We start from the raw sequence: 24303 nt of genomic DNA on the forward strand, positions 1-24303 counted from the left end.
CATGCATATGTATATGTGATAGTTTTATAATATATTCCAAATCGTAATCGGTTATATTTGTATTAAATTCTTGTTGCATGGAGCACGTGCCTACCTAAAACTGAACGCCCAACAAAAAGCGTTCCAATATGATGTGGTTGCTACAGTAATAGCCTCGAGGGCTGCTCAATAAGTTTCCATTAATGCTTGAGTATGAGTCGAATCTTGATTTCTTCAGTTAATTTATGAATGTTTTGGTACTGAAAATTATTTGCGAACATTTTTGAAATGGAAGACGACTTTCTGTAAATTGTCAATTTATGGTATATAAGACATACAAAGACCCTTGAATGAAACATCTATTTGGAGCTAATTTCGGTCAAACCACACGCATATTAAGATTACTGAAAGTGTTACACTCTTCATCGAAATTGAACGTAAGGTGGATAACAGTATCAACTCTATTTAAGCAATATTTGAAAAACTAATAGACATTTATCATCAATCATATGGTCCTAATTGGATTTATTGTGAACGATGGAAAACTTATTGAGCAGACAAATCGTAATGACACATACATATATATTTAAGCATCATCATATATATATATATATTCAAATATTTGTTTGTAATACTATCATCAATATATTTATATATTGTTGGCTAGACATCAAAAATCAGTACTGCTTGTCAGAGTGTTACCTAAGCCTAGTTTTGGTTTTTGCTATTGCTAATATTTCCCATTTATTGGATTTTGGTTTTGGCTTCTGTTTTTTTTTAATATAATTTTTGGCCTAACACATTTATTGTAACTTTTATGAACTGAATCCTTATAACTGACCAACTTTAGGCGTTACGCCGCCCTAGTTGTACACGCCTCTGACCATGCCCTCGCGATTACGCGACTGCCATTTGCAGGTGAGGATGCGAATGTAGGTGCGCCGGAAGGAGGCGTTGCAGAGCGCGTAGCACATGGGATTGATGGTTGAGTTGATGTAGCACAGGGCGTAGAAGAAGTCCCACAGCTCGGTGGGAATGCAGTCGGAGCAGGTGGTGAGCGGCTTGATCAGGACTAGAATGTTGTACGGCGTCCACGTTATGATGAAGCTGAGCAGGATGGCCGACAGTGTTTTGGCCGCCTTCGACTCCTGCCGCTTCTCCTGCGACTTTTTCTTCTTCTTGGCCGCGTTGCGCGCGTTCAGCAGCGCATTCTGCCCTGCCGTCTTACCCAGCTGCTTCGGTATGACCTTCGCATTCAGCAGCCGCATGTCCTGGGGGGCGTGCGACATCCGCCTGCCCAACGGCAGGCTGAACTCCGAGTCACGCGACGGCAAGGGTCGGCGCGTGGGCGGTGGGGCTGTCGTGACCACGCCTATGCTGCCCGCCCCCACCGTCGAGACATCCTCGTGTATCATCTTGATGGAGGGCCCGCAATCGCCATGGACGCCCTGGTTGCCCAGGGCGTTGTTGACGCCGCCCGCTCCGCTGCTGCCGGTCGCCGAGCTGGCGCCATCTGGCGGCAGCCGGATGAGTATTGTGTAGACCGAGTCCTGGCTAACCGAGCGCGACCCGATGCGATTGCTCACGGGCAGCGCTCGTGAGTCACGCAGCGCATTGGCGCTCGGGTTGCTGTTGGCGCTGCCACCGTTCAGATTGTTGTTGTTGCTGAGCGCGGCACCGCCACACCCGCCGCCGCCCCCAGCTCCATTGCCGGCATTGATGCTGATGTTGATGTTGACATTGCCGTTGTTGCCATTGCCGGTCGCGTTCATTTCCTGCATCTGCATCTGCGAAATGGAATTGAGTGGCGGGCGCAGCGGCGTCGGCGACACATCCGCCAGCATTATGCTCGGCGGCCGCACCCCGCTCACGCTGCCGCCCATCGAGTAGTTGTCCCGCATGACGTTCATCGAGGTGCATCTGCGAACGACAAAAAGGACACAAAGGCATGTCGCTCTTCAGTAAGTTTCCACATGCCACATGCCACACGCCAGCAGGCATCGGCATCGGGTGCTCGGCATTGACAAGCCGTACGGCTGACAAGCTACGACAAGAACTACAACAGGAACGACAGCAACAAAGACATCAATAACGAAATCGGAGCAGCGGATGCGAGCTGCTCCTCCCAACGGGCCACCCACACCCATACCCACATCCACACACATGCGTAACCATACGCACACCTCATCGCACAGGTGATTAGCGCTCAGAAATGAACACTCCTAGCGAAAGGGACTCTGAGGCTGAAAGCGATTCTCTTTCATCGACTGTCGATCAAAATGAACTAAATTATTATCTGAAAAGTCAAAAGGAAAATTTGAACTGAAGCAAAACTTCATTTCGAAAATAAATATTCAATAACTAAAAACAGTTTAACAAAAATCTATTGTATGCTATTGGTAATATATGCAACAATAATTATAATATATGACAATATCTTTTATATTTTTCAAGATATACTTTATATATATTTATACTATATATGACATATATCAAATGATATTTGGTAAAACCCCTCAGATGTTCTTAAAGAAGAATTCTGTCCTTATTTCCCTATGTTTAGTGGCCCTAAGTATGGAATTACTAAACTAGCAATTGTGACAGATGAATTTAGTACTCTGGTATTTCGACTTGAGAAGCAAATGCAAGCTTTGGTTATTAATATTCACACTAATTATACGAAGTAAATCTAAGCATATGTAGATACATGTTGGGATCTACTGTGAACAAACTGTTTATTACCTCATATTCGATGGACAAAGTACATTCACTTTTCATCCTACGCAACATTAATTTAAGTATTGAGCTCTAGAGCTAAATCTGGTCAGCTCACATATAATTATCGTAATCCTTTGCCGTTTATATCAACTCAATTGCTATTTAAACAATAATCGTGTATCCTCGGTCATCCATCCAAACCGCCTTCAGGCTGTTTGCAGGCTGCACATTTGGCTGAGCTGACTCGGTTCCTATAGCACCGAATCTCCCCTTTCTGATCAGTAATACTCGACTAGCACGACTATGCTTAAACTAACTTATAATAGTTTCGATTTAAAAAATATAAAACATATAGATTTGAGTACTGTGATTTGTGAAAACCAAGCATAATTGAAGTGGATCCAAATAACAAGAGCTCGCCCAATAATTCCACAATTGTAAAATAGGTACAATAACAAATGAGTATAAAAAACAAGAAGTGTGAGTAAAAACTTCCCTTACATGAAATTTATGAAAGAGAAATGCATCCAATTATCTGGCGAAGTTCTCCCACGGCTGAATATTGAGCTGTGCCACTAGACTGTCATGCAAATACTTTTGGGGCACACTGTGTGCGCTCTATTAATGGTTGTGCATGTGCGAGGTGAAACCGTTGTGTGATGGCAGTGAAATGATTTCCTTTCCTCTCCCTTCTCTGCCTGGAGCACAGGCATCGAGGAGCCAATGGGCTTTTCTTTTGGAATGAAGTGCTCTAAGTGCATTTGAGATGGGAGACATACACATGCAGCACTCACACACAGAAACGATTAGAGTGCATGAGTGAGAGTGTGTGGGTGTGTGTGCTTGGGTGCTTGGGTGCTGGGTGCTTGAGTGCGGTGTTTGCTTACTCGAAATAAGACGATTATAAAAAGAGCTGCTTTTTTTACTACCTGGAGACGGAGCTTTGTAAAGGAGTTTCAATTGTTACTGGTGTTGCATACCCTAAATCAGATGGCTCCTCCTGCTCGTAGGCAAAATCGTCGGAGTCTTCGCGGCCCGAGTGCCACCACGCGATGCACCACTCCTTGATGCTGCCAAAGCAAGAATATGGCTTTTTGATTGTATTGGTGCTCTTGATCTGCGCATAGAAATACATGTAAGCCACACACAAGTCAAATAGAACGGAGAAACGAATATAACGAGCAGCCGGCAGTCGCCTGCCGCTCACACCCAACTTACGCTCGACTTGCGCGAGTGCATGCCGTGATATCCCGAGTCGATGACCATGTTTGTCATGTAGACGCTTTCCGCATCCGCCGAGCTCTCGGAGCGCGGCCGTCGCCACGTATCATGATCATTGCCGCCCAGCTGGCCGAACCCCAGGAGGCCCCCCGATGTGTGATTCACCACGGTATTTTCGTCGCTGAAATGAAGAACGAGAGCAACAGGCGAAAGACCGCAGTAGTTAATTGTGAATCAAGTAAGAGTGCTCTAGTCGGGAATGCCCGACCAGGGAATACCCTTAACCCGGCAAAGCACTGACATTCAATTATTTTACGCTCCGCCTCTATAGACAGAATGGAACAGACAGGGGTACGAACATAAAGACATGTCTATAGCGGAAAATAAATATATATATGTACATATATATACATGTCTTTCTACCTATTACATACTTTTAGACCTGCGCTCCCATTCAATGTGTTACTAAGTATGAGAGCTTTACGAAAAAATTCCTTAAAAACTCTAATCATGTAATTCTCAAATGAATACAGCAGAGCAGGACTACAGACTCGATAGATAAATGAATTGAAACACTGAAACAGACCTAAAACAAAACCATTATACCCTGATTTCCCATTGATTTTCAGAATTTGGAAATGGTGTTTCATATTATAATATATGTATTTATACTATATTACTATATATCATGTTGTTAAATAACTATTTTCATTTTAGTCTAATGTACATATATATGATATATGTACATAATATTGCTTTAGTTATGTCTGTACTTTAGCCTATCCCATGCATTATTCTATATATGTGATATACCTACAATTCTCGGCATTTACTATAATTTGTTAGCTTTACTTTGAAGATTTTGCTTTAGCAGAGCCAGCTTATGCTAGCTAGGCACTATTCTTACTTATCAAGCCATTGAAACAGTCTGCACATATAATTGGGCACATATAATATGATATTACATGTTGATATATAGCTGATATATATCGATATGAGAATATATTAAAGTCCGTAGGTCAGTAAATCAAACTCACCTGCTATTGGATCGCTTACTAGAGTCCTTCTTGCCGGCCTGCAAATTGGGCAGATCCTTCTGGCGCTTCTTCGTCTCCCGCCAGATGCGGAAGTAGAGGAAGCACATGATCGTAACGGGAAAGTAGAACGCAGCCAGCGCAGTGCCGAAAGTGATGTACTGGTTCGTCTCAATGAACTGGATGTAGCACTCGTCCTTGGGCACAGTGCGCTTGCCCTCGATGTAGGGCCAGCTGTAGATCCAGGGCGGCCATAGCAGCAAGCTGATGCCCCAGGCAGCGCCGATCATGACGGCCGCCTTGTTGGTCGTGCGCTTAGCGCGATATGTCAGCGGCCGGGTGACACTGAAGTACCGGTCGAAGCTGATGATGAGCAGGTTCAGCACGGAGGCGTTCGAGGCCAGGTAGTCGAGGGCCAGCCAGGTGTCGCACACGTGCGGCCCCAGCGGCCAGTAGCCCAGTATCGTGGTGACCGCAAAGAGCGGCATCGAGATGGCGCCGATCGCGAAGTCCGCGATGGCCAGCGAGAAGAGGAAGTAGTTGCTGATCGTCTGCAGCTGCTTGTCGATCTTGAACGAGATCATCACCATGAGGTTGCCCGCAACTGTCACCGCGCTCAGAATCGCCGCTACGAAGCCCATAACAAGCATCGAGGCCACTGAGTACCTCGGCCCCTTCGTCTCAAAGCCCAGGCTGGAGTTCGAGTGGTTCCCATATGGATCGTAGAGGCCACTCGCCGCCGTTGAGGTCAGGTTCTCAAGCAGAGCCGTCAGCAGGGTGCTGCTGGTGGTTATGGTGGGGCTGATGGTGGGGCTGCTGCTGCTGCTCGTCGTGGCAGCCGTCGTGCTTGTTGTTGTACTTGTGCTCGTAGTTACGGTTTTAAACAACGGCTCCAGTATGCTGGGCGGCCCATGGGCGGCCAGTGTCAGGCTCATGACTGGCTCCATGGCGTATGCGAGATATTCGATTTGCTTTGATTTGAATTTGCTCACTCGCCTGAGAATGCACTATAGATTGTGCACAAGATGTGCCTGGCCTCGTTTTGCTTACTTGAGTTGTGATTTCTAAATGGTCAGGCGGTCGTCTTGCTGCTGCTGTTGCTGCTGCTGCTTCTGCTGCTGCTTCTGCTGCTGATGCTGATGCTGATGCCGCTTATCCTTGTTGCACCCACGCGCTAGCGCTGTCGTCGGACTTCTGAGCATTTTCGTACAGGCCCTGCAGTGCCAGCGCACAGACAATCAAACAAACAAACGAAAATAAAATAAGAAACCAGAGAATTATGAGCTGTCGCAGGCCTTTGATAGAAGCAGAAGCCCCAACACTAGCCGCCCACTGGCTCAAAGAAAACACACGCAGTGGGAGTGGCAGTGGAAGGGGGCGAAGACGCCTGCGGTCGCATTGCTTTGTGCTTTTTGCAAATGACATTTTCAGTGTGATTTGTTTTAATGAAAATGTAAATGAAAAACTGCTTGAATGCGTTTCCTTGGCAGTCGCACAGTAACAGATAAACATGCCACGCCCACGCTTAGCTTTATTTGCCTCTGTTTCTGTTTCTGTTGCTGCCTCAGCCTCAGCCTCAACCTCTGCCTCTGCCTCTGCCTCTGCCACAGCCTCTGCTTCTGTTGTTGTTGCTGGTGTTGTGCCAACAATGGGAGAACATGCAACAGTCAGCGTAGGCAAAAACTTGGCTATCGAATCGAACACAGGCGCAGCTCCTCGGCCCGCATCCCCCTCTGCAGGCACCTCTTCCCACTCTTCTTCGAGCTGGCACTCTGGCACGGAAATGTTCAAAGCGGCCTCCTCTGACACTTTGCGAAACTATTGATGTTGTCATTGGCTACAGACACAACGACAAACACACACACACACACACACACCTAGTCATAGGTACACATTGTGTTTTGATTTGGAAAGTTTTTCAATAAGTAACGTATACGCCGCGTGGTGCGAGGCTATTCTCAACGCTTGCCTCGCTCACCGATGCCTCTCACATGATATGCAGCCTGATTGATTCGTATTGAGTCCATTGGAAGTTGTGGGCCATTATTCTCTGCAGCGTTGACAGCACTCAGCATTCACTATTGTTGGGCCGTCTCATATTTTCCCCATCCTTACTCCGCAAATCACAAATCACGCCCGAAATATGTCAGAAGGCTTTCCAGGATACAAGTATAAAAAATGATAAGGCATAAACGAAATAACACAATTTTATAATTGAATTATGGGACTTTAAGCCGAGCCCAAAATAGACTCGTGTGCGAGTTTCTGCTATTGTTATTATTGAATTAACTGATCATGAAAAGCTTTTAGTCAGCCAATGAAAATGCGAGTGCTTGCAAGTGCATTTCGACAAACAAAACAAACTCTAATTGCTTTTCACGCTTTACTGAAATCCATCTGAATAGAACTCAGCTGAAAGCCTTAATCCGTTTGCACTTTCTATAAAATTATCCTTCAATCAGAGGCATAAATATGAATAGAGCAGTCCAATCGAAGTGGCTTCCATTGGGCCAGCATTTAATTAGTCTTTAGCTAAACGTTAATCAACAATGCTCGAAAGGCATTCATGCCCAAATTCTATAACATATTAATAGAATAGAATAGATAGAATAGAATAGGCATATGCTATTGTTATCATATCCCCTAAGCTAAGGGTAAACGCTATCTTGCTTCTGGATTTAATTAAGATGCAATTTTGCTGCACGCCCGAGAACTTCAGATAAAGTATGAGCAATATAAATTAAATTTAATTATATATTTGTAGCATACTTTTGTGGAACGGCAAGAACTACAGTTTGCCGTGGTCTGTCGAGGTACTAATTTTGATAAGAAAATAAGGACCTTAACTATCAAGAAGAAACCTGCGTACAAAAAGACAGTTTCGTGCACGCATTCCCACAATAAGTCTGACCTATTTGGGTTTACTGTAACTACATACTTCATAGGAAGGGCTCATATGTCATCTAGAAACTAATATGAATAATTTAAATGGATGATGCATGCACTAACTTGCTGTGAAAACTGGGCTTAACTTGGGTCAACTTGTTCGCCCCAGCAGCTGGAGGCTTGCAACAGACAGGCAAAGCCATTGGCCAGACTAATGGCAGCCAAGCGCAAGCAGCTCGAAGTTGTGGCACAGAAAAAGCATTCGCAGAGTATGCCGACTGGGGGTAATTTTAATTGCATACACGACTCTGGCGTAAAGTTGAGCTGGAACTAAAATTCGTAATCAAATGACGAGCAGAGGAAATGAATGAGCTGCTCTCGCCAAGAGAAAAGTGGCTAACTTGTAGCTTTCCAAGCGAAACAGAAACAAAACGAAAGAAGTGAAAACGGCTTTACATCGTGTATCGTGTGTTTACATCACTTATCGTTTACATTTTTCAGTTTTTCTGTGGCAGCTCATATCAAATCGTCGGAAAATTAAACGTGTGCCAGATAGTAAATCAATCACAATTCGGAATATTTGGCTCAATTCTTGTCTGGCACAAACACGCGCATAAATCAAAGCAGCGAAGTGGGCGGGTCACCGGGGAACGGGGGAGTGGGGATGGCCAATAAGCAAGCAACCAAATGAAGAGCTTCCCGAATTGGAGCTCAGCCAGGGGCACAAGAGCAATGATTAGGAAACAAAAAAGAAGCAGAGACACTGATAATATCGCTATGATAGCGCTACCTCAATTCGTGTGTGTTCATGTGTGTTCGCCTGGCTAACCTGCCGAACCTTTTGGCCACGACAACTACCGCTGGGCAAGGCAGGCAGCACACCACAATCTTAGCCAATTGTGGGCTTAACGTAACATTCAAATCATGGCGAATAATCTCATTGCCTGCCGAACCCGTAAAAAAATGGATTTATGGATTTATTATGAAAACGCGACAAACCACCATGCACACACACACACACACACAATGAAAGCGCGAGCAACCTGCGGCTATCCATGGCATTTCGTTTGCCAATTTATTAGGCTATGTTTATGACAGTTACACAGACGCACACACTCACACCCACCGCCACATGCACAAGCACACTTCAGTTCACACACATGCCTTCGAGCCTGATCAGCTCATCAGCAGCTGCCTTAATTTTATATACGATTTTATGTAGAGTTTCCCAGCATTTAATGCGGGCGCTGTCAGCTAGATGAATACACACACAAGCAGAGAGAGACTCACATACAAACACAGACACAACCGCCCACTTGGATTCAAGCTTTTAAACAAAATGCGAGAAAAATAGCAATAGCTGTAGACTTTTGTCCGTTTGCTGCTGCTTAGCTTTTATGTTAATTTCTTTGCGCGAGTTAATTGCGGGACTCTCTGGCTGTGGCGCTGGCCTTTGCTTGTTGGCGGAAATTGAATTGCTTTGCTGGTGGATGCTGCTGGTGGCCGCTTTTGCTTCTGCTAACTGCTTACACCTTATGCTCGCGGCAGACCCAATACTAAGCATATTGCGAACCGTTTGCCGCGCCCCACCGACCCGATCCGACCTACTCGCAAGTTTAATCAAAACGAGAGCACTACGAACAGCAACACCAAACACAAAACGCCTTTGCTACGCACACACACTCCTCATAATTTCGTGCTCTCCGCTCCTGCTCTCATTACTTACATGGGCGCTTACGTTGCGGCGCAAGCTCTCGTGCTTTCGTACTCTCTATCAGACTCTCGCACTCCCTCTCTCTCTTTCTCTCGCCCGCTCTATCGGTTTGGCACTTGGTTTGTATATGTGCTTCAACTCCCACCACTATGTTATTCAGTTGCGAGCACTCAGCGTCCGTTGTAGCGTTGACATTGTTGTTGTTGCTGCTGCTGCTGCTGCGGGATACTGCTGGCTGCTGCTGCTGCTGCTGCTGATTTTGGCCATTTGCCGCTCCCAAAAGTCTGCTTTGTAATTTTTCGTATTGTGCGCGCACATCTCTTCTTGGCATCAGCCTCGCTGCTGCGTCAACGTCGCTGCTCGGCTCTATTCATTCCGATTTTTTGCTGCTGTGCAAATTTTATTATACACAATGCGGGCTGCTGCGCCAACGTTGGCGTCGACGCCTCCGTCAACGCTCTGACGCGCTTAGCGTGTGTGCGCTGGCCCCCAAGTTTTTACATTCGGCCTGTGCTTAACATTGTAATCAAATTTATGCTTTGGTGTTATAGATACAAGTACACAGCGAATTTCTTTCACAACTTAAACTTGAACTATTTGTTGAGCAACACACGCGCTTACGCGACAGTTTCGCCTGATTAACAAATTATTTATTTAGCGTGTTTTTTGCTAACGTACATCTCATCCGCTATCTGCCCATATATAATCGTTGCTTTTTTCACGTTGCGAGCTGCACGCGTTCGCCACCAGCTGGAGGGCTGAGCTGCTGATGAAACCCAAGCGCACGTTGCTAAATCTCGTCCGGGACTGAATCTAAAAGCTTCAAGCACATACCTTAACGGTACCTTTGCTGCGAGGGCAACACACAACCCGAATGCGCGCGTTTACTCAGCACTCTCTCACTTTTCTGCTCTCTCTCTGTCTCTCGCTCGATTTCTCTCTGTGTGTGTAGCCAGTCAGGAAGCTGTGAGTACTTCTAGCTGCGGATGTGGGTGTGTCTGTGCGCATTTATGTGTATATGTGTGTCTATGTGTCAAAGCTGTTATCTTTCGCTTTGTGCTGGAATTTGTGTTTGTTGGGCAACACGGCGAGCATCCTCAGCAACACCCTCAATAATGTCCCAGCTCGGCTAATGTGTGTGGGGGTGAGAGAAAGCGGAAAAACTGTTACACAGTGTGTGTAGGTGTGTGCGTATATATATGTGCGTGTCATTTTGTTTAGCATTCGTCTATACACTGTACGCCCTTTAAGCAACAGATTAGACAGAACGCTAATAGAATTTCTCTTCTAAGACTCCGTACATAAAGTATTGAAAATATGGTTTTGAATAGATCTTCTTTGGAATATCCTCAGGCAAGTCTAGAGGAACACAACTGTCAGAGGACTGTCAACACGAGAATATATATTCCAAATTTCGAGTCTAGCTTTGCGAACGAGGATAAAAATAACACACTGTTGCATGCTAATCAATCATCTAACATGACTAGAGCTTGCCTATCAGCAATAGCCTTTCATACTTATGTATACATTTTAATATTTATATTCTCCTATTTACAATAAGCTCGTTTTTCGTGCAGTGTAGCGTTAAGTTGCACCAGCAACAACAGAATAAGAACACAAAACACAAACTAAATGGATGAATATGAATGAAAGATCCGCAAGCGGCCAAGTGCAGAGTACAAATGCTCAACTGGCGGACTGCTGGCTAGGTGGCCGGGTGGGTGGGAGTAGGAGGATGAACCTGTGCCCCGAGGGGACGTTGTCTCAAGCATGCTTCTGTGTAACTGAAGCACAGTTGCTGTTTTTGCTCTTCATCAGGCTGAACAGCGGCAGCAGTGGATGTCTGTGAATGGGACTTGCATGATGATGGAATGTTGGGGACGATGGCAATGCTTGTGCAGAGTATGATGATGATGATGGTAGTGGTGGTGGTGGTGTTGGTGGTGACGGTGATAGTGATAGTGATGATGACGATGGACTTATGTTTCGGCATGTTAGGTCATCCACTGGGCCGGCGTAGTAGACGTCTGAAAAAGCGCATTCTCACATTTCAATTAAATAATGCCGAATGAATTTGAATTTTTTATTTTATTCGCTCCTTTTGCTGCCTTCGCTTTTATTAATAGCAACTCGTGTTGCCCTCACGCCGGACGACAATGGCCAGCCAACTGACCAAGGGCTAATGCGAACCAACAGCTGACATGCCTGCAGGCCGTCTGAGCCCCATGGGCCCTATTCCAGCTTGTAGACCACATATGTATGCTCTATCTATATATACATATATGCTTTTAGCGAAATGGCCCTGGACTATTCGTATACTAACTAAGTGCTACGCGCCCAGTATTCAAATGTAGCCGAAGTGATCATCGATTGTTAAGGCTCTAAAGTTATATGTGACCTATATGGACTCTATACATATGTATATGGGAGATTGTAAAATTATGGACCTCGAACCTCAAACGTGGATATAGGATTCTTTGTTAATTTTTAGAAGGCTGAAGAACTATAGGGTGTTTTCTGAACGCCAAAACGAATTTATATTTACACGGGAGCTGTCTATAAACGTATATTTTCAAAGTTTATAGTCTCGACGACCAGAAATGACTCATATTATATTCGAACGTGATGTCCCAGTTTCCTAGTAGATGTAGAAGTATATCATGCTTGCCCTTGGAAATCGTGTTGAGCCTGTAAGGTTACCGGGTTAAGTCAATGCAATCGTTTGGTCTTTTTATATATATTTTTATATTTTTTTGTTGTTTTTCTATATATATATATATATATTATATATAAGCATAAAGTTTTACAAATATAAATATCTTTTATCATACTCCAGCTATGCAAAGCCTGCTTTCTCTCTCTCTCTCTCTCTCTCTCATTATCATTGTCTCTCTCATTCTCTTTCTTAATATAATTAATTACTTTTTTCTCTTTTGCTTTCCTAATTTTTTAAATTATTTTAGGGTTAGGTTATTGTATGGATGGTATAGGACTTAAGATGGGGGCGTGGTATTTAGACGGGTGACGGCTAATGTCAAATTTAGATTAATCGGTTCAGTAAAACTTCGAGCGTCTTTTCCGTCTCCTTCTCTAGTGGAGTCTTCTGGAAAGTACGTAAGAGTGGGAGATACCTTTTTTAGTGATATGATCTTGATATCCTGTTTACATCTCCGATTAAGTACCCCTCAGCTCTGCGCACCGAGGATCAAGTAGATATATCGTTTTTGGGTGAAATTATGAAATTTTCCAAATGGGCCCCATTATACGTTTTTGAGTACTATAAGTATTTCGTTTACAATTGAGAGTAATTGAGAGGGAGAGTCCGAAGGTCAGCCACCGCTCGAGTGCTCTGTCTCAATTCTCAATCATTTTTCAGCTCTACCACGCTTCAGGGGTGTAAAGAAGCTCGTTCAACATATGTTTAAATGGTTCTTAATTACTTTTTATCAACTCTCATATGACATATCATACCCAGTGATAATTGGAAGTATATGGATGTAAGCATATATGGTCTTCTCATCAGGTGTGAATAATATAGAGTTATGTAAATATATTTACAACAGCGATAAGGTCAACAATAGATCTGTGTGTGGGTTGATTTTGTTATTTCGTGTTTCTTGTTAACTATGTTTAAGTTTTGATAGCATATTACATACAATAGATGCTATTTGCTTTATAGTATATATAGATATATATATATATATAAAGTAAGTAAGAGTGATAGAATAAGTAGGCTAAAATATAATGCAAAAAAAGTTAAATTACGTCTTATGCTTAAATTTAACGACACATATTTTTGCTTTACCCGAACGACGCGTTGCTTGGCATTTTCTATGTATTTATATATATATATATATATATATATATATATATATATATATATATATATATATATGTATATATATATATATATATATGTATATATATATTTATATATATATATTTAGATATATATAAGTAGATATAGTTGGGACTGAGCCCATTAGCCTTTGAGGATGGCTGACAAATGTTTTAGTGTTTGCTGCTGCTGCTCCTGCTCCTTCTCCTGCTGCTGGTGGAAGTCATCCTTCGGAATAGGAGCTTAGGCTGCTTCGCGTGGAACCCGTGAAGTGATCGCGCTGCAGCGTATCCGAAGGCACAGAAACGATCAAGGCGCCGCCGTACAAGGTTTCCATCTCATCCAGCTGCTGTGCGAATGTCTCTTCCAAACGCTGACCACGGTAAGAAATACAAGAGTAAATGGTCATTCATTAATTTGCAACACATTTCCCATGTTGGATCATACGCAACAAAGAATTTGAAACACACAACATCCAACTAAAAAAGTTTCAGATTCTGTATACAAAAGTGAATTTGAATTTGATATTTGGCATGCATGTTAGTTGCTAATTAAGTTCTACTAATGCTTTGTACGTAAGTAAGGATAGCTAAAGTTAGATAGTATAGTGTTAAGAGCTCTCTGGCCCGTAGACTAACCTCTTGTTGCAGCCTCTGTTGTAGTTGCTTTGCGAATAGAAGAAGAGCCGGCAAGAAAATGTTGATTTGAACATAATTTTGACATTTTTGATTTTTGATTTTAATATCATTTCTGTTTTGTATCGCGCGTTGTTGCAATTTTGTGTTAATGTGAAATAGTGAATATCGATGCATACATATACATATGGCAGGCATGTATATGATGTAGAGTGCGTGTATGATGTATGTTTAATAAGTATTATCTTACAGCTTTCTAATTACATTTCTCGCCTTTCTTTCTCTCTGTTTCTGGTCTAAGTACTCTATGCATTATAATACTGCTAAATGGAATGCAACGGTTGCAGGCGAAGCCCGCGCACAAAAGCATTTTTTATTTGGCATCATTGGCAAAACGATTATTTAATTAACAAAATACAAAATATATTCATATATATATATATATATATATATGTATATATATATATATATATATATATATATATATATATACGTACATATATATATTTAACTTTGGCAATTTTGAATGGCAATTGGCAAAAATTAGATTTCGAAGATCTAGATAGTTCTGTATGTTTAGTTGTGAGTGTGTGTTATGTCTCTGTGTCTGTGTGTGTGTGTGTGTGTTAACCACCAAAAGCAAGCAATGTTAATGGAAGGGAAAATATAGCGCATTTAGGAATTAGTAAGGTGGATTGGGAGATGCTGCTTAGATGAGGCGACTTGATAGATATTGATATTGTAAACATGGTTGTTATATATAAATATATAGTCTCCAGTGCGATCTTTAAGCGGCCGATGTGTCGTCGTCCAAGCTGAGCTGGCGCTGAGCTATGCGAGGCAACCTGTACTTGGTCGCATACAAATCGTGGTAGAAGTCATCTGTGACGCTGCCGTTGTGGTTGGGCTTCAGCGTGGAGCGCAGCTGCGGCTGCACCTCATCCAGCAGGGCGGCTGCCTTCAGTCCCGCATCGAAGATCAGCTCGGCATCGCTGCAGTAGCGAGTCGACGTGCTCAGCTCGTGCATATTGTACATGGACTGGGCACTGCCCAACGAGGAGCGCCCGCTGCTTCGGCTGGCCAGCGAGGGACGCTTGATCGCAAATGAAGTGGAGTGCAGCAAGTGCTGTGTGCGAGCTGTCAGCTTGGGCCCTTCATGTATGCGCAGTTCGACGGGTGGCTCTGGCTCGGGTCGTCCGAATCGATGCGCTACCAGACCCAGCTCCTCTGGCGTCTTCGGTAGCGGCGGGGCTGCTGTCTGCTTGAACGTGCTCATCGCTGGCTTCACACTCGCCTCGTCTGCGCTGTTCAGCTGTGGCGTCGGGGTCACCACCTTGACCAGCTCATTCGGCGTCGCACTTGGTGGCATCTTGGTAATCAAACGCAACGGCTGCGCTCCCGGCAAGGTGACCACACTAGCGCGCTTCATTTGTTCCTCGTCCCCGTCCTCCTCGGGCAGCATCATGTCGCTGCACATTTGAGCCCGTTGATGCTTGTGCATGATCGGCGTGCTCGGCACGCTGCGGCTCAAATCGGGCGCTGAGCCCCGGAAATTACCCCGGCCACCGCCCGACCCGAGCATCAAGAGCGACGAGCGCGACCGGGGCAGCTGCTGCGGATCGATGAACGTGTTGCGCGGCAACAGTCGCGCCGATCGATCATTGAATATACCGCGCAGCCTCAAGGGCAGCTCCACCTCTAGGTTCTCAAACTCGCTTCGGTTGGCTATGAGGCCGTAGCGCTTCTCATGCTCATCGATGGCGGCGCTTATCAGGACATTGAGTCGCTAAACATTGCCGCAGTCGAGGTCAAAGTTGAAGTTGGTTTGGTTAGCACATGCAAGGCCCGAGACCAGCCAATCGGTCAATTGGTAGTTTGGCATGGGTTAGTAGTTGAAAAGCACAGCGGTAAGCATTGATTTTGACAATATCGGAAGTATATCGTTATATATATATTTTTAGTTTTGTAGGTAGTATTGAGTAGGTAGAGTAGTAGGCCACCAAAGTGTATGCATATTCGTGGAGGTGTAAAGAGAGAGAAAAAGTTGTTCAAGATATATATCATTTGAATTATCGGATCGCAGCATTGCTCGTGCTGCTGTTGCTGTAGTTATTGTTGTTGATGGTGGAGCTAGGTTCATCAAACACAAAACGTTTTGCAGTTGAGCAATATTTTACTTGCTTTCGAATATAATAATACTATTATACTTATGTACGTTGTGCTGCGACCTCAGATCATTTAAAAAGCCCTCTAGCCGGCAGAGCGCGATTAGAACACACTTGCCGAGCAGAGCAGTTTCTTTATAAGGAAAGGAGTTTTAGAAGTATAAATCAAATTAGTTTCGTCTAACAGAAAGCAGGAGCTTTCTTCAATTTAATTTTTCAAGAGCCTCTACAATACGAAATTTATGCTAGTCATAATTAACTTATCAACTTTAAAGGCTATCTTCTCAATCAGTTTATGAGTCACAATTTGTTTTGTTTCGCATTAGAATGCATTTTTCATAGATAATGTGAAATTAGTCATGGCAGAGATATCAGCAAGTAAGTTGTAAGCCGTGAAACAATCAATTATTGCTCAACTGACAGGCGTAATAACGTTGTGACGTTGGAAGAACGGGCAGGCGAAAGACTGGGGTCAGGTCAGAGGACATGGGTAGGACAGCAAGGATAGCACAGGACACCACAAAACACCACCGTTAACCAATAAATAATAATATTTACAACAGTTTTTAGAAATAACTTAAGATAAATCAAAGTCGAAGAACTACACGCAACTGTACATTACACAAAACACCAACAAAATGAGGCGGACAGTTTTCCGCTCTGATAAAAGTAGCCTGGCTTGCAGGGGACTGGGAGAGTCAGGTGTGCGGAAGGGACGTAACAGATAGAGACAGGCGGAGGAGTGAGAGTTGAAAGTAAAAGCGGAAACTGCGCATACACACCTGTTTGCGGGGCACTAGCTGTTCACGCCAATCTCGCAACTCGGCCTTAAGACGCTCATCGATCTCCGAGAGCTTTGCATGCTCGTGTTCAACAAGGGCCTTGCGCTTCTCGTTCTGCAGCTGTTCCAGCTCTCTGCAATATAAGTAAGTATTCTAAAGCGGTCCCTTCGTTTCATTCATTCGTTCGCTCACCTAATGGCGCTTTCACGAGTGGCACGCAGCTCTTCCAACTGCTTTTGATGTTTAACTTCAAAGCGACGCTCCTCCTGCATGTAGCGTTTCTTCTCCTGCTCCTGGAACTGTTGTAAGAAAAAGCTCCAGTTAGTAGTTGTTTTTAATCCTGATCGGTTGTTAACCTACCTTCTTTAAGCGATCACGCTCCATCTCAGGATCGAGATTTGTGGAGATGCGCAAGGATTCGCGGAACATGAGATCACGTGCCTTTCGCTCAGCCCGTATGCGCTTGGGCAGGGCGCGTTTCTCGAGTGTTTGCTTCTTAAGTAAGTCCTCCTCCTTGCGCTGCAGCATACGCTTTACTTGATCTAGCTCTTTCTCGTGGCGTACGATCATTTGATGGCGCTGCATGAAGCATAGCTCCTTAACATGCCGCTTAGACAGCTGATGGCGTTCATGCAGCTGCTTTTCCTCCAGCTCCCAGAGCAGAGCCTCGCGCGTACGCATGGCATTCTGTTTCTGTTGCAGGAAATTGCGGTTGATGGTTGCCAAGTGATCTCGATGCTTCTCGCTGAGACGGCGCAGCAGCAGCTCGTGCCGCTCTTTGAGTGAGTCAAGGAACGCGCGCTCCTTCTCCTCGTGATCCAGCTCCATGGCTGTGCGGCGCTGCTTGAACTCATCCTTCCGTTTGTCTTTGGGAAACAGATCGACCTCCTGCTTAAGCAATCGGATCTCCTGCTTAAGATTCTCGCGGAATATCTTAAGCTCTTGTTCCTGCTCGGAGCGTATACGTTTCGAGGAGCTACGCAACTCGTTCTCTTGCGTCTGTTCGGTCTTCTCGATTAGCTGCTTGTGTTGACGCGCGAGAGTTTCCATGTCCGTCTCGTAGGTTTTCTCAAGTGACATGCGCTCCTGTTCAAAGCGGCGATCCTGCTGCTCCTTGGCCAGCTGCTCCTTGACATGCAACTCGGTTTGCTGCTTCTTTTCCTGTTTCTGCAGCATTTTCAGTTCACGCAGCTCTTGTTTGCGGAAGTCGTGATCATCGTAGATGCGTCCGTTATCCTCATCGCCATAGATGACGCGACTAGTCGTTGTGGTCATTTGCACGCCATCAATTTCAAATTTGCGCGTGCGCTTGCGTGTCTTCTTGCGCAAATTGCGCAGCTCGATCTCCTCCTTGGTGAGTCCACTAATGCCTGCAGATTTAGCAGCCGGCACGCGCGGCTTTTGACGTATAACCACAACGTCCGCCTCCTCCTCCTCATCAATAGACAGCGCCAGCCGCTGCTGATGTAGGTTGTTGCGGTTGTTGTTATTCAACGGAGGCGGCGGGGGCATCATGGTGTGCAGCTGCTTGTTATCTACCTCGTTGCGACTGTCCTGACTAGTGTTGGTGCCAATGCTGTCCGCATCGCCGCCTCCGCTGGTTATCAGCACTTCAACGCCGCGTTTTTCACGCACGGAGCCATTCTCACTTGACCCGGAGCCGAGGCTGCTGTCAGGCGAGAGGCGTTTCTCTTGCTCTTGGCCGGGCTTAAACCGGTTCACAATGATGCTCACATCCTCAGGCACAACGCCATTGGCATGCTGGCGCTTGCCGATATCACCGCAATCATTAAGCTCCTGATGGCTGCTATCCTTGACCTTGATGACCTCATCGCCTACGGTGACGACAGACACGTGACTGGTGTCCATGAGCTGATCACTATGTTCATGACTACCTGAAGCGGTGTTATACGCCGAATCGTCGTCCGCATACGAGGGACTCACAATCAATACCTCACTCTCGTCCAACTTGCGTGCGTGCACAGCTCCTGCCGCAGCTGTTGCTATGCCGTTGTCTGGACGCTCATTTACAGAGAGTATCATGGATGACTGTTTCACCTGATCTCCGAGACTGTCGTCCAGTGAAGGGAAATCTTCATCAGTGGACGATTCATGCATGTGCCTGCTCTTGTTCAAATCATTCGACACAATTATCACCTCATTTTGCGCCATTAGCGATGACGGCTGCGTATTGTCAATGATCACTGGCGGATGGGTGCTTGTCACTACCGTTATTTGACTAACCGACTCAAGGCTGTTGGGCAGCACCAAGTGCTGCTGCTGCTGCTGCTGCTGCGTCTGTGTCGGCGGCAGCGATGGCGGCGGCACCGATTGCTGTTGACGCAGAGCAGACGATGCATCGCTGCTGTTGATGGTTATCAACGAGGTACTGGAGCTGAGCACAGCGCCCGTTGCGCTACCCGAGGTGCTGCCCGTAGAGGCTACGGACTGCACGGATATGATGGAAGAGGCGGTCGGGGAGGGTGGCTGTGACTTGGGCTCCCCGCCGTCCTGTCCAATGGTCACTTCAATGCCGCCTGTGGCCTCTGGCGGCTGCTTAAGCGGCGCTGTTGTCTCCACTTCCGATGCGGGAGTACTTTGTGGCTTGGCAATTGTAGCAGCAACGGCAGTTGCTGATGGCGGCGGAGGCGCTTTGCCTTTTTCTTTTTTGATAAAGTGCTATTGCAACGGTTTAGACAATTAAATTAGGCCATTAGCAAGTCTTCAAAGGACTACTCACCTTTTTCTCAGCATCAGACTTGTCATTTGTTTCTGCACTGTCCTCACTCGATTTCTTTTGCACGGCTGCAGCTGGTGGCTGGGGCTGTAGTTGAGGTTGTGGTTCTTGTTGCTGCTGTTTATCCGACACTGGTGGTATTGGCGGCACTGGTGCGGGCACTTTGGTATGCGGAGCGGCTGTATCGGATACTGCTGGCGCATGCTCCTCTTTGATCTGGTTTGGTTTTTCTGGTGTTGTTGCTTTAGTTGTTGTTGTAGTTGTTGTTGTTGCTGCCGCTGCAACTGCTGCAGCTGCTGGTAGACTGCTACTTGGTTGGGATTGCTCTTTGGAATCCCGCGAAATGGATGTAGGTGTACCTGGAACTGCGTATGCAAAACAAGAGCTCAATAAGCGTAATACGAAAAGGTTGCTGGACACTTACGTTTGTCAATGTCTTGACTCTGCAGCGAAACAGAGTCATCGTCCAGGTCGAGCTGGAGCGCCGAGTTGCGGGGTTCCTAAGCAAAAGAAACACAACATAATGTCAGTAAAATACAGCAAACTGTTTTATAAAAATGGTTCCCTGAAGAGTATAAAAGCCCCACATATTACATTAAATCAGATTTAAATCATTTCAAACGAAAATCAATTTTTGTGGAAAAATGTTGTTTGTCAACGAGTCGTTGTATAAAATAAGAACATCAGAAGCAAAAATGCGACATACATATATCTATATATGTGTTCGTGACTTCCGAAAAGCAACAGAACTAAAAGACTGCCACTTGAAGGCGACTATAAAAAGCAAGATAAAAATTTGGCAATGCTGATAAAACAAAATAAGTTTAATATAAATAGAGCGTGCGCTGGAGGACGGAGGGACGGCTGTCGGGGTGTTGCTGTAGAACGACTTACCAACCCTCTGATAGAGCGAACGCCGCTTCTCTTGGCGTTTGAGCTTCTAAATCAATTTTATAAACACACACACACAAACAAATAAATAATGCAGAAAACGATAACAAAATATGTCCGGAAAATTTACGGAGTCAAATAAATAAAGAGATGTATCGCACAGTTAGTTAGTTAGATTTTTGTTTTGATTGGGCATAGTAGACGGGGCAAGGAGGCAGCGTGTAAGAAAAAGATATACAAAATATAGAGAGTTAGTGTCCTTTCTAGCTCTGGATGTAATACAGGTGCTATTGTGCTGGCAACAAATCAAATCATCAAATCATCATCAAATTAAATGTATAACTAACCTCAGCCTCATCATCGACGACCTCCTCGACAACTTCGGCCTTGTACTCGAGTAACAGATCCTTGATCGGTTTCGCATCCAGATTACAGTTGATGAAGCCATGCTGAAGCAGCACTTCTGTTGAGGGCCGTTGCTGGGGATCCTGAAAGAGTGAAATATACGCACAGCAGATCAGTTTTACTGGTTCTCATTGGTAGAAATAAGCTTTACACACCTTGACCAAAGCCTTTTTTAAAAAATCATTGAATTCCTTACTCCATCTGCTCGGGTGATCCAGTTTGGGCGGCTCACTCTTCTGTATCTTGAGCAGGACACGCATGGGCGACATTTCGCTATTGGGCGGCTCCATTTGCGCCAGCTCAATAAGTGTGATTCCCAGCGACCAAATGTCGACCTTGTGATCGTATGGATTATCGCGAAACGTTTCGCACAGTACAAGTTCTGGGGCCATCCAGTAGGGCGTACCAATGAACGTGTCATGCTTTTGCATTGTGTGCTTATTCTTGGCCGACACTCCAAAATCAGCTGCATGTGAGGAGTACAGGACAGTTAATTCAAAACACGCTTAACTTAAAGCCACTTGCATACCCAGCTTAACTCCACCCTCCATGGTGAGCAGCACGTTGCCCGCCTTCAAATCTCGGTGTATGACCTTGTTCTTGTGTAGAAATGAAAGGCCCTCGGTCATATGCTTGCACACATAGGCGATTTGTGGCTCTGTCAGTGCCTTATCCAGTTCAACCATAATGCTGTCCAAGGCCCCGCCGTCACAGTATTCAATGAGCATCTATAAATAAAAGTCGCTTCAATTTTATATTTTTTTAAAGTTAAGATAGTCAGATTCTACTCATTAATTTTAAATACAGCACATGCATTAGTATGCGTATATAAAATTACTGATTAATACTGACTAGTAACTGACTAATAGCGCATATAGCCAGTAAGAAAGTATTTTATGTGTTCCGTATTCCCAGTCAACTAAACTTTTTCATTTCATACCGCCTTTCAATCAGACCGCCCTTGGAAAAGGCAAATCAGGGTATGTTTTTATAAAAATGAATGCAACAGGCCGAACACATAAAGTCGAATCAAGTCCGTCTGTCTGTCCGTTATGCATCTAGCAATATTTATGATTGCATGTCTGTTAGAGACTTGCAATCCTTATATGCAACTCTAGAGTTTCTTTCCCATGATCGATAACTATTGCTGTGCCAATGTTATAGATGAAAACCGTTTTCCAACATAAATAGTCCAATTTGGAGCTCGAGTTTCAGGGATTTATAGTTTGACGTATACATTAAATATTTTCCTTTATCAATCCAATAATAATTCCGATTCAGATTCAAGCAATGGAGTAGATATAAAAACTCAGATCGGTCTCGGCTAAGGGTATCTTCGAGTCGGGGTTGTCCGAATTATAATTGTTGTACTTGTTTTCATTACTCATTAATCTTTTACAGTCAATTCCCTAACTAACCTCTTACAAATGCCAGCACATTAGCATGCGCATTGCTATGACTCACCCAGAGTTTGTCATCGATAGAGAATGCTTCGTAGAGCTCAACAATATTTGGATGTTTGATCTCCGAGAGTATATCGATTTCGACCATGTGGTCACTTAGATTTTCTTCATCCTCGAGGGTGCACATTTTGGCGGCTGCGAACCGCTTATGTTCCTTGTGCTGGGCCTTGTAGACTTTGCCGAAGGCGCCATCGCCCAATTCCCCAACCATTTCCCAAAATTCCTTCGGGTCGGTGTCCATTTTGATGTTGTTGTAGAGGCGTTTCTTTTTCGCCTCGCCACCGCCGCCGAGGTGGAAGACCTTCTTCAAATTCGTTATGAAGGACATTTCGAGCAGCTTCTTAGCTTTCTTCTTGTTCGTCTACGACTTGCAGAAATGCGTATGTAAATATTGTTTTTCTTTTGGTCTCTTTGTTCTACATGCTGCAAGATGCAGTGGCCACTGCCAAATTAAACTAGATCTCAATTTGGTGAAAGCTGCGTAACAACAAAAACAAACACATGCATCATTCATTGAGCTTGAGATTCATTGATTGATTGAACTCTTCTAGCTGTAGTTTTTTTTAAATTACTGTTTTTCATTTATACTCTCTTGTTGCTCACCTGCCTTTTCTACTTTAGTTGCTACTTCTCTTTCCTCGTCGTCGTCTTAGTGCAAATAGAACTGGGCCAAAGTTTGGGGTCGTGGGTTTGGCTCTGACTGCTCGGCGACGACTGTTTAACGCTTCTGTGTGTTTATAATTTAATTAGCAGCTCTCAAGCTCTAATATTTGTACACTACATAGAGAGACACACATAAGAATGGCTGCAAAATGATTACAAACGAGATAAGTAAAAGACGTATGTAGACAAAAAGAGCGTAAAACTGTCTGTCCGTGTGCATGTATTTGTGCGTGAGTATGTCTTTGCGGCAGTGTATGCGTGTGCATTTGCATGTGTGTGAGTATGAGTATGTCTACGAGCTGAATCTGAGACTGAGACTTGGCTCTTAACAGGTTATTAACTTTATTTCCATTAAACAGATTTTCGGAACAGGCAGCAGTTTTACACATAATTGATAAGCACCCTAATTTAAAAAAAATGCAATGCACAAATTTACAAATGTAAACAACATGCGCATCGAAGCCTCAGCCTCGTTTTATAGTTGCTCATTGATGATTACGCTGCGGCCGCCCATCAAACTAGACGTATGCTTGCGTGTGCGTGTATGCGTGAAACTGTAGACGAACGCAGCAAGCAACGGCAGCAAAAACAATTACCTCATCGTCGCACCACAATCATTTTATCATATCAGTTGGCTACACTATACAAACGACAATCACTTCTAGCAAAATAAATGGCATTACTGAACTATGCGCGTAGATAAAACACTTTTGCACTCAAATTGCTAATTGCTTTTGATATTTTGTCAATTTCTCTCGCGCAACGACTACCAGTGTGACCAGTTATGAAATTCCACAGCGACGATATGGCAACGCGCATTGCCTTTCGGATTCACCAATGTGTTAGAAGAGCACGACTATTGTGTAGGGGCAGTGCCGCCAAGGGCAAACAGAAACAGCACTTCACAACTACACATTCACACAAGGAAACGATAACGGCATATCAATTGTTAGGAATTTTGCTATTATAACTATTGTTATTCACGCGTAGTACATCCAGCAAATTTATATTTTAGATTTAGTAAATCTTAAGGCTTACCCAAATATATCGATACATCGATCTATACGTAAAGTTTGTTTTGAATATACAGAATCACAGACTCTTGATACCTTATTAATTTATTGTAATGGTATTTAGAATAATCGATTCCCATTAACTCTCTAACTATTCTA

At 44.4% G+C, this 24303-nt stretch overlaps 2 protein-coding genes across 13 annotated transcripts; both read right to left on the minus strand.

Annotated features, from left to right (window-relative positions):
* LOC6581153 (muscarinic acetylcholine receptor DM1) lies at positions 1-10382 on the minus strand. 3 transcript variants are annotated; one of them, XM_044011384.1, is made up of 5 exons: positions 10231-10382; positions 4956-6167; positions 3916-4099; positions 3627-3814; positions 1-1899 (listed from the first exon to the last, which is right to left on the minus strand). In XM_044011384.1, the coding sequence occupies exons 2-5, from the start codon at positions 5897-5899 to the stop codon at positions 843-845; spliced, it is 2373 nt and encodes a 790-aa protein (XP_043867319.1). In that variant the 5' UTR covers positions 5900-6167; positions 10231-10382; the 3' UTR covers positions 1-842. The 3 variants fall into 3 exon arrangements, with proteins under 3 accessions (XP_043867319.1, XP_015020115.1, XP_002006901.1); XM_015164629.3 differs by having other exon boundaries at positions 9565-10382; XM_002006865.4 differs by having other exon boundaries at positions 3678-3814; positions 9565-10381.
* Positions 7068-24272, minus strand: LOC6581155 (serine/threonine-protein kinase 10). 10 transcript variants are annotated; one of them, XM_015164630.3, is made up of 14 exons: positions 23728-23923; positions 23072-23273; positions 22470-22945; positions 21535-21733; positions 21161-21471; positions 20948-21088; positions 20608-20649; positions 20134-20209; positions 19713-20074; positions 17333-19651; positions 17165-17271; positions 16973-17105; positions 14029-14055; positions 12973-13763 (listed from the first exon to the last, which is right to left on the minus strand). In XM_015164630.3, exons 3-14 carry the CDS (start codon positions 22794-22796, stop codon positions 13614-13616), a joined length of 4194 nt encoding a protein of 1397 aa, XP_015020116.1. In that variant the 5' UTR covers positions 22797-22945; positions 23072-23273; positions 23728-23923; the 3' UTR covers positions 12973-13613. The 10 variants fall into 10 exon arrangements, with proteins under 10 accessions (XP_043867318.1, XP_015020116.1, XP_043867315.1 ...); XM_044011383.1 differs by lacking the exons at positions 12973-13763; positions 14029-14055 and adding an exon at positions 7068-7106; XM_044011380.1 differs by lacking the exon at positions 14029-14055.
* Between the last annotated feature and the right edge of the window lie 31 nt (positions 24273-24303).

The sequence above is a fragment of the Drosophila mojavensis genome, unplaced genomic scaffold, assembly GCF_018153725.1.
Source record: "Drosophila mojavensis isolate 15081-1352.22 unplaced genomic scaffold, ASM1815372v1 contig_82, whole genome shotgun sequence".
Taxonomy (NCBI): Eukaryota; Metazoa; Arthropoda; class Insecta; order Diptera; family Drosophilidae; genus Drosophila; species Drosophila mojavensis.

Excerpts from the sequence above, each read along its gene's own strand:
- LOC6581153 (XM_044011384.1), bottom strand. The coding sequence starts at position 5,899 with ATGGAGCCAGTCATGAGCCTGACACTGGCCGCCCATGGGCCGCCCAGC. Across the intron at positions 3,815-3,915 it reads TGCACTCGCGCAAGTCGAGC|ATCAAGAGCACCAATACAAT; the intron begins GTAAGTTGGGTG and ends TTCTATGCGCAG. Across the intron at positions 1,900-3,626 it reads TTACAAAGCTCCGTCTCCAG|ATGCACCTCGATGAACGTCA; the intron begins GTAGTAAAAAAA and ends TGTCGTTCGCAG.
- LOC6581155 (XM_044011377.1), bottom strand. The coding sequence starts at position 22,796 with ATGTCCTTCATAACGAATTTGAAGAAGGTCTTCCACCTCGGCGGCGGT. Across the intron at positions 21,472-21,534 it reads GGAGGGTGGAGTTAAGCTGG|CTGATTTTGGAGTGTCGGCC; the intron begins GTATGCAAGTGG and ends CCTCACATGCAG. Across the intron at positions 20,650-20,947 it reads TCGTCGATGATGAGGCTGAG|AAGCTCAAACGCCAAGAGAA; the intron begins GTTAGTTATACA and ends AAATTGATTTAG.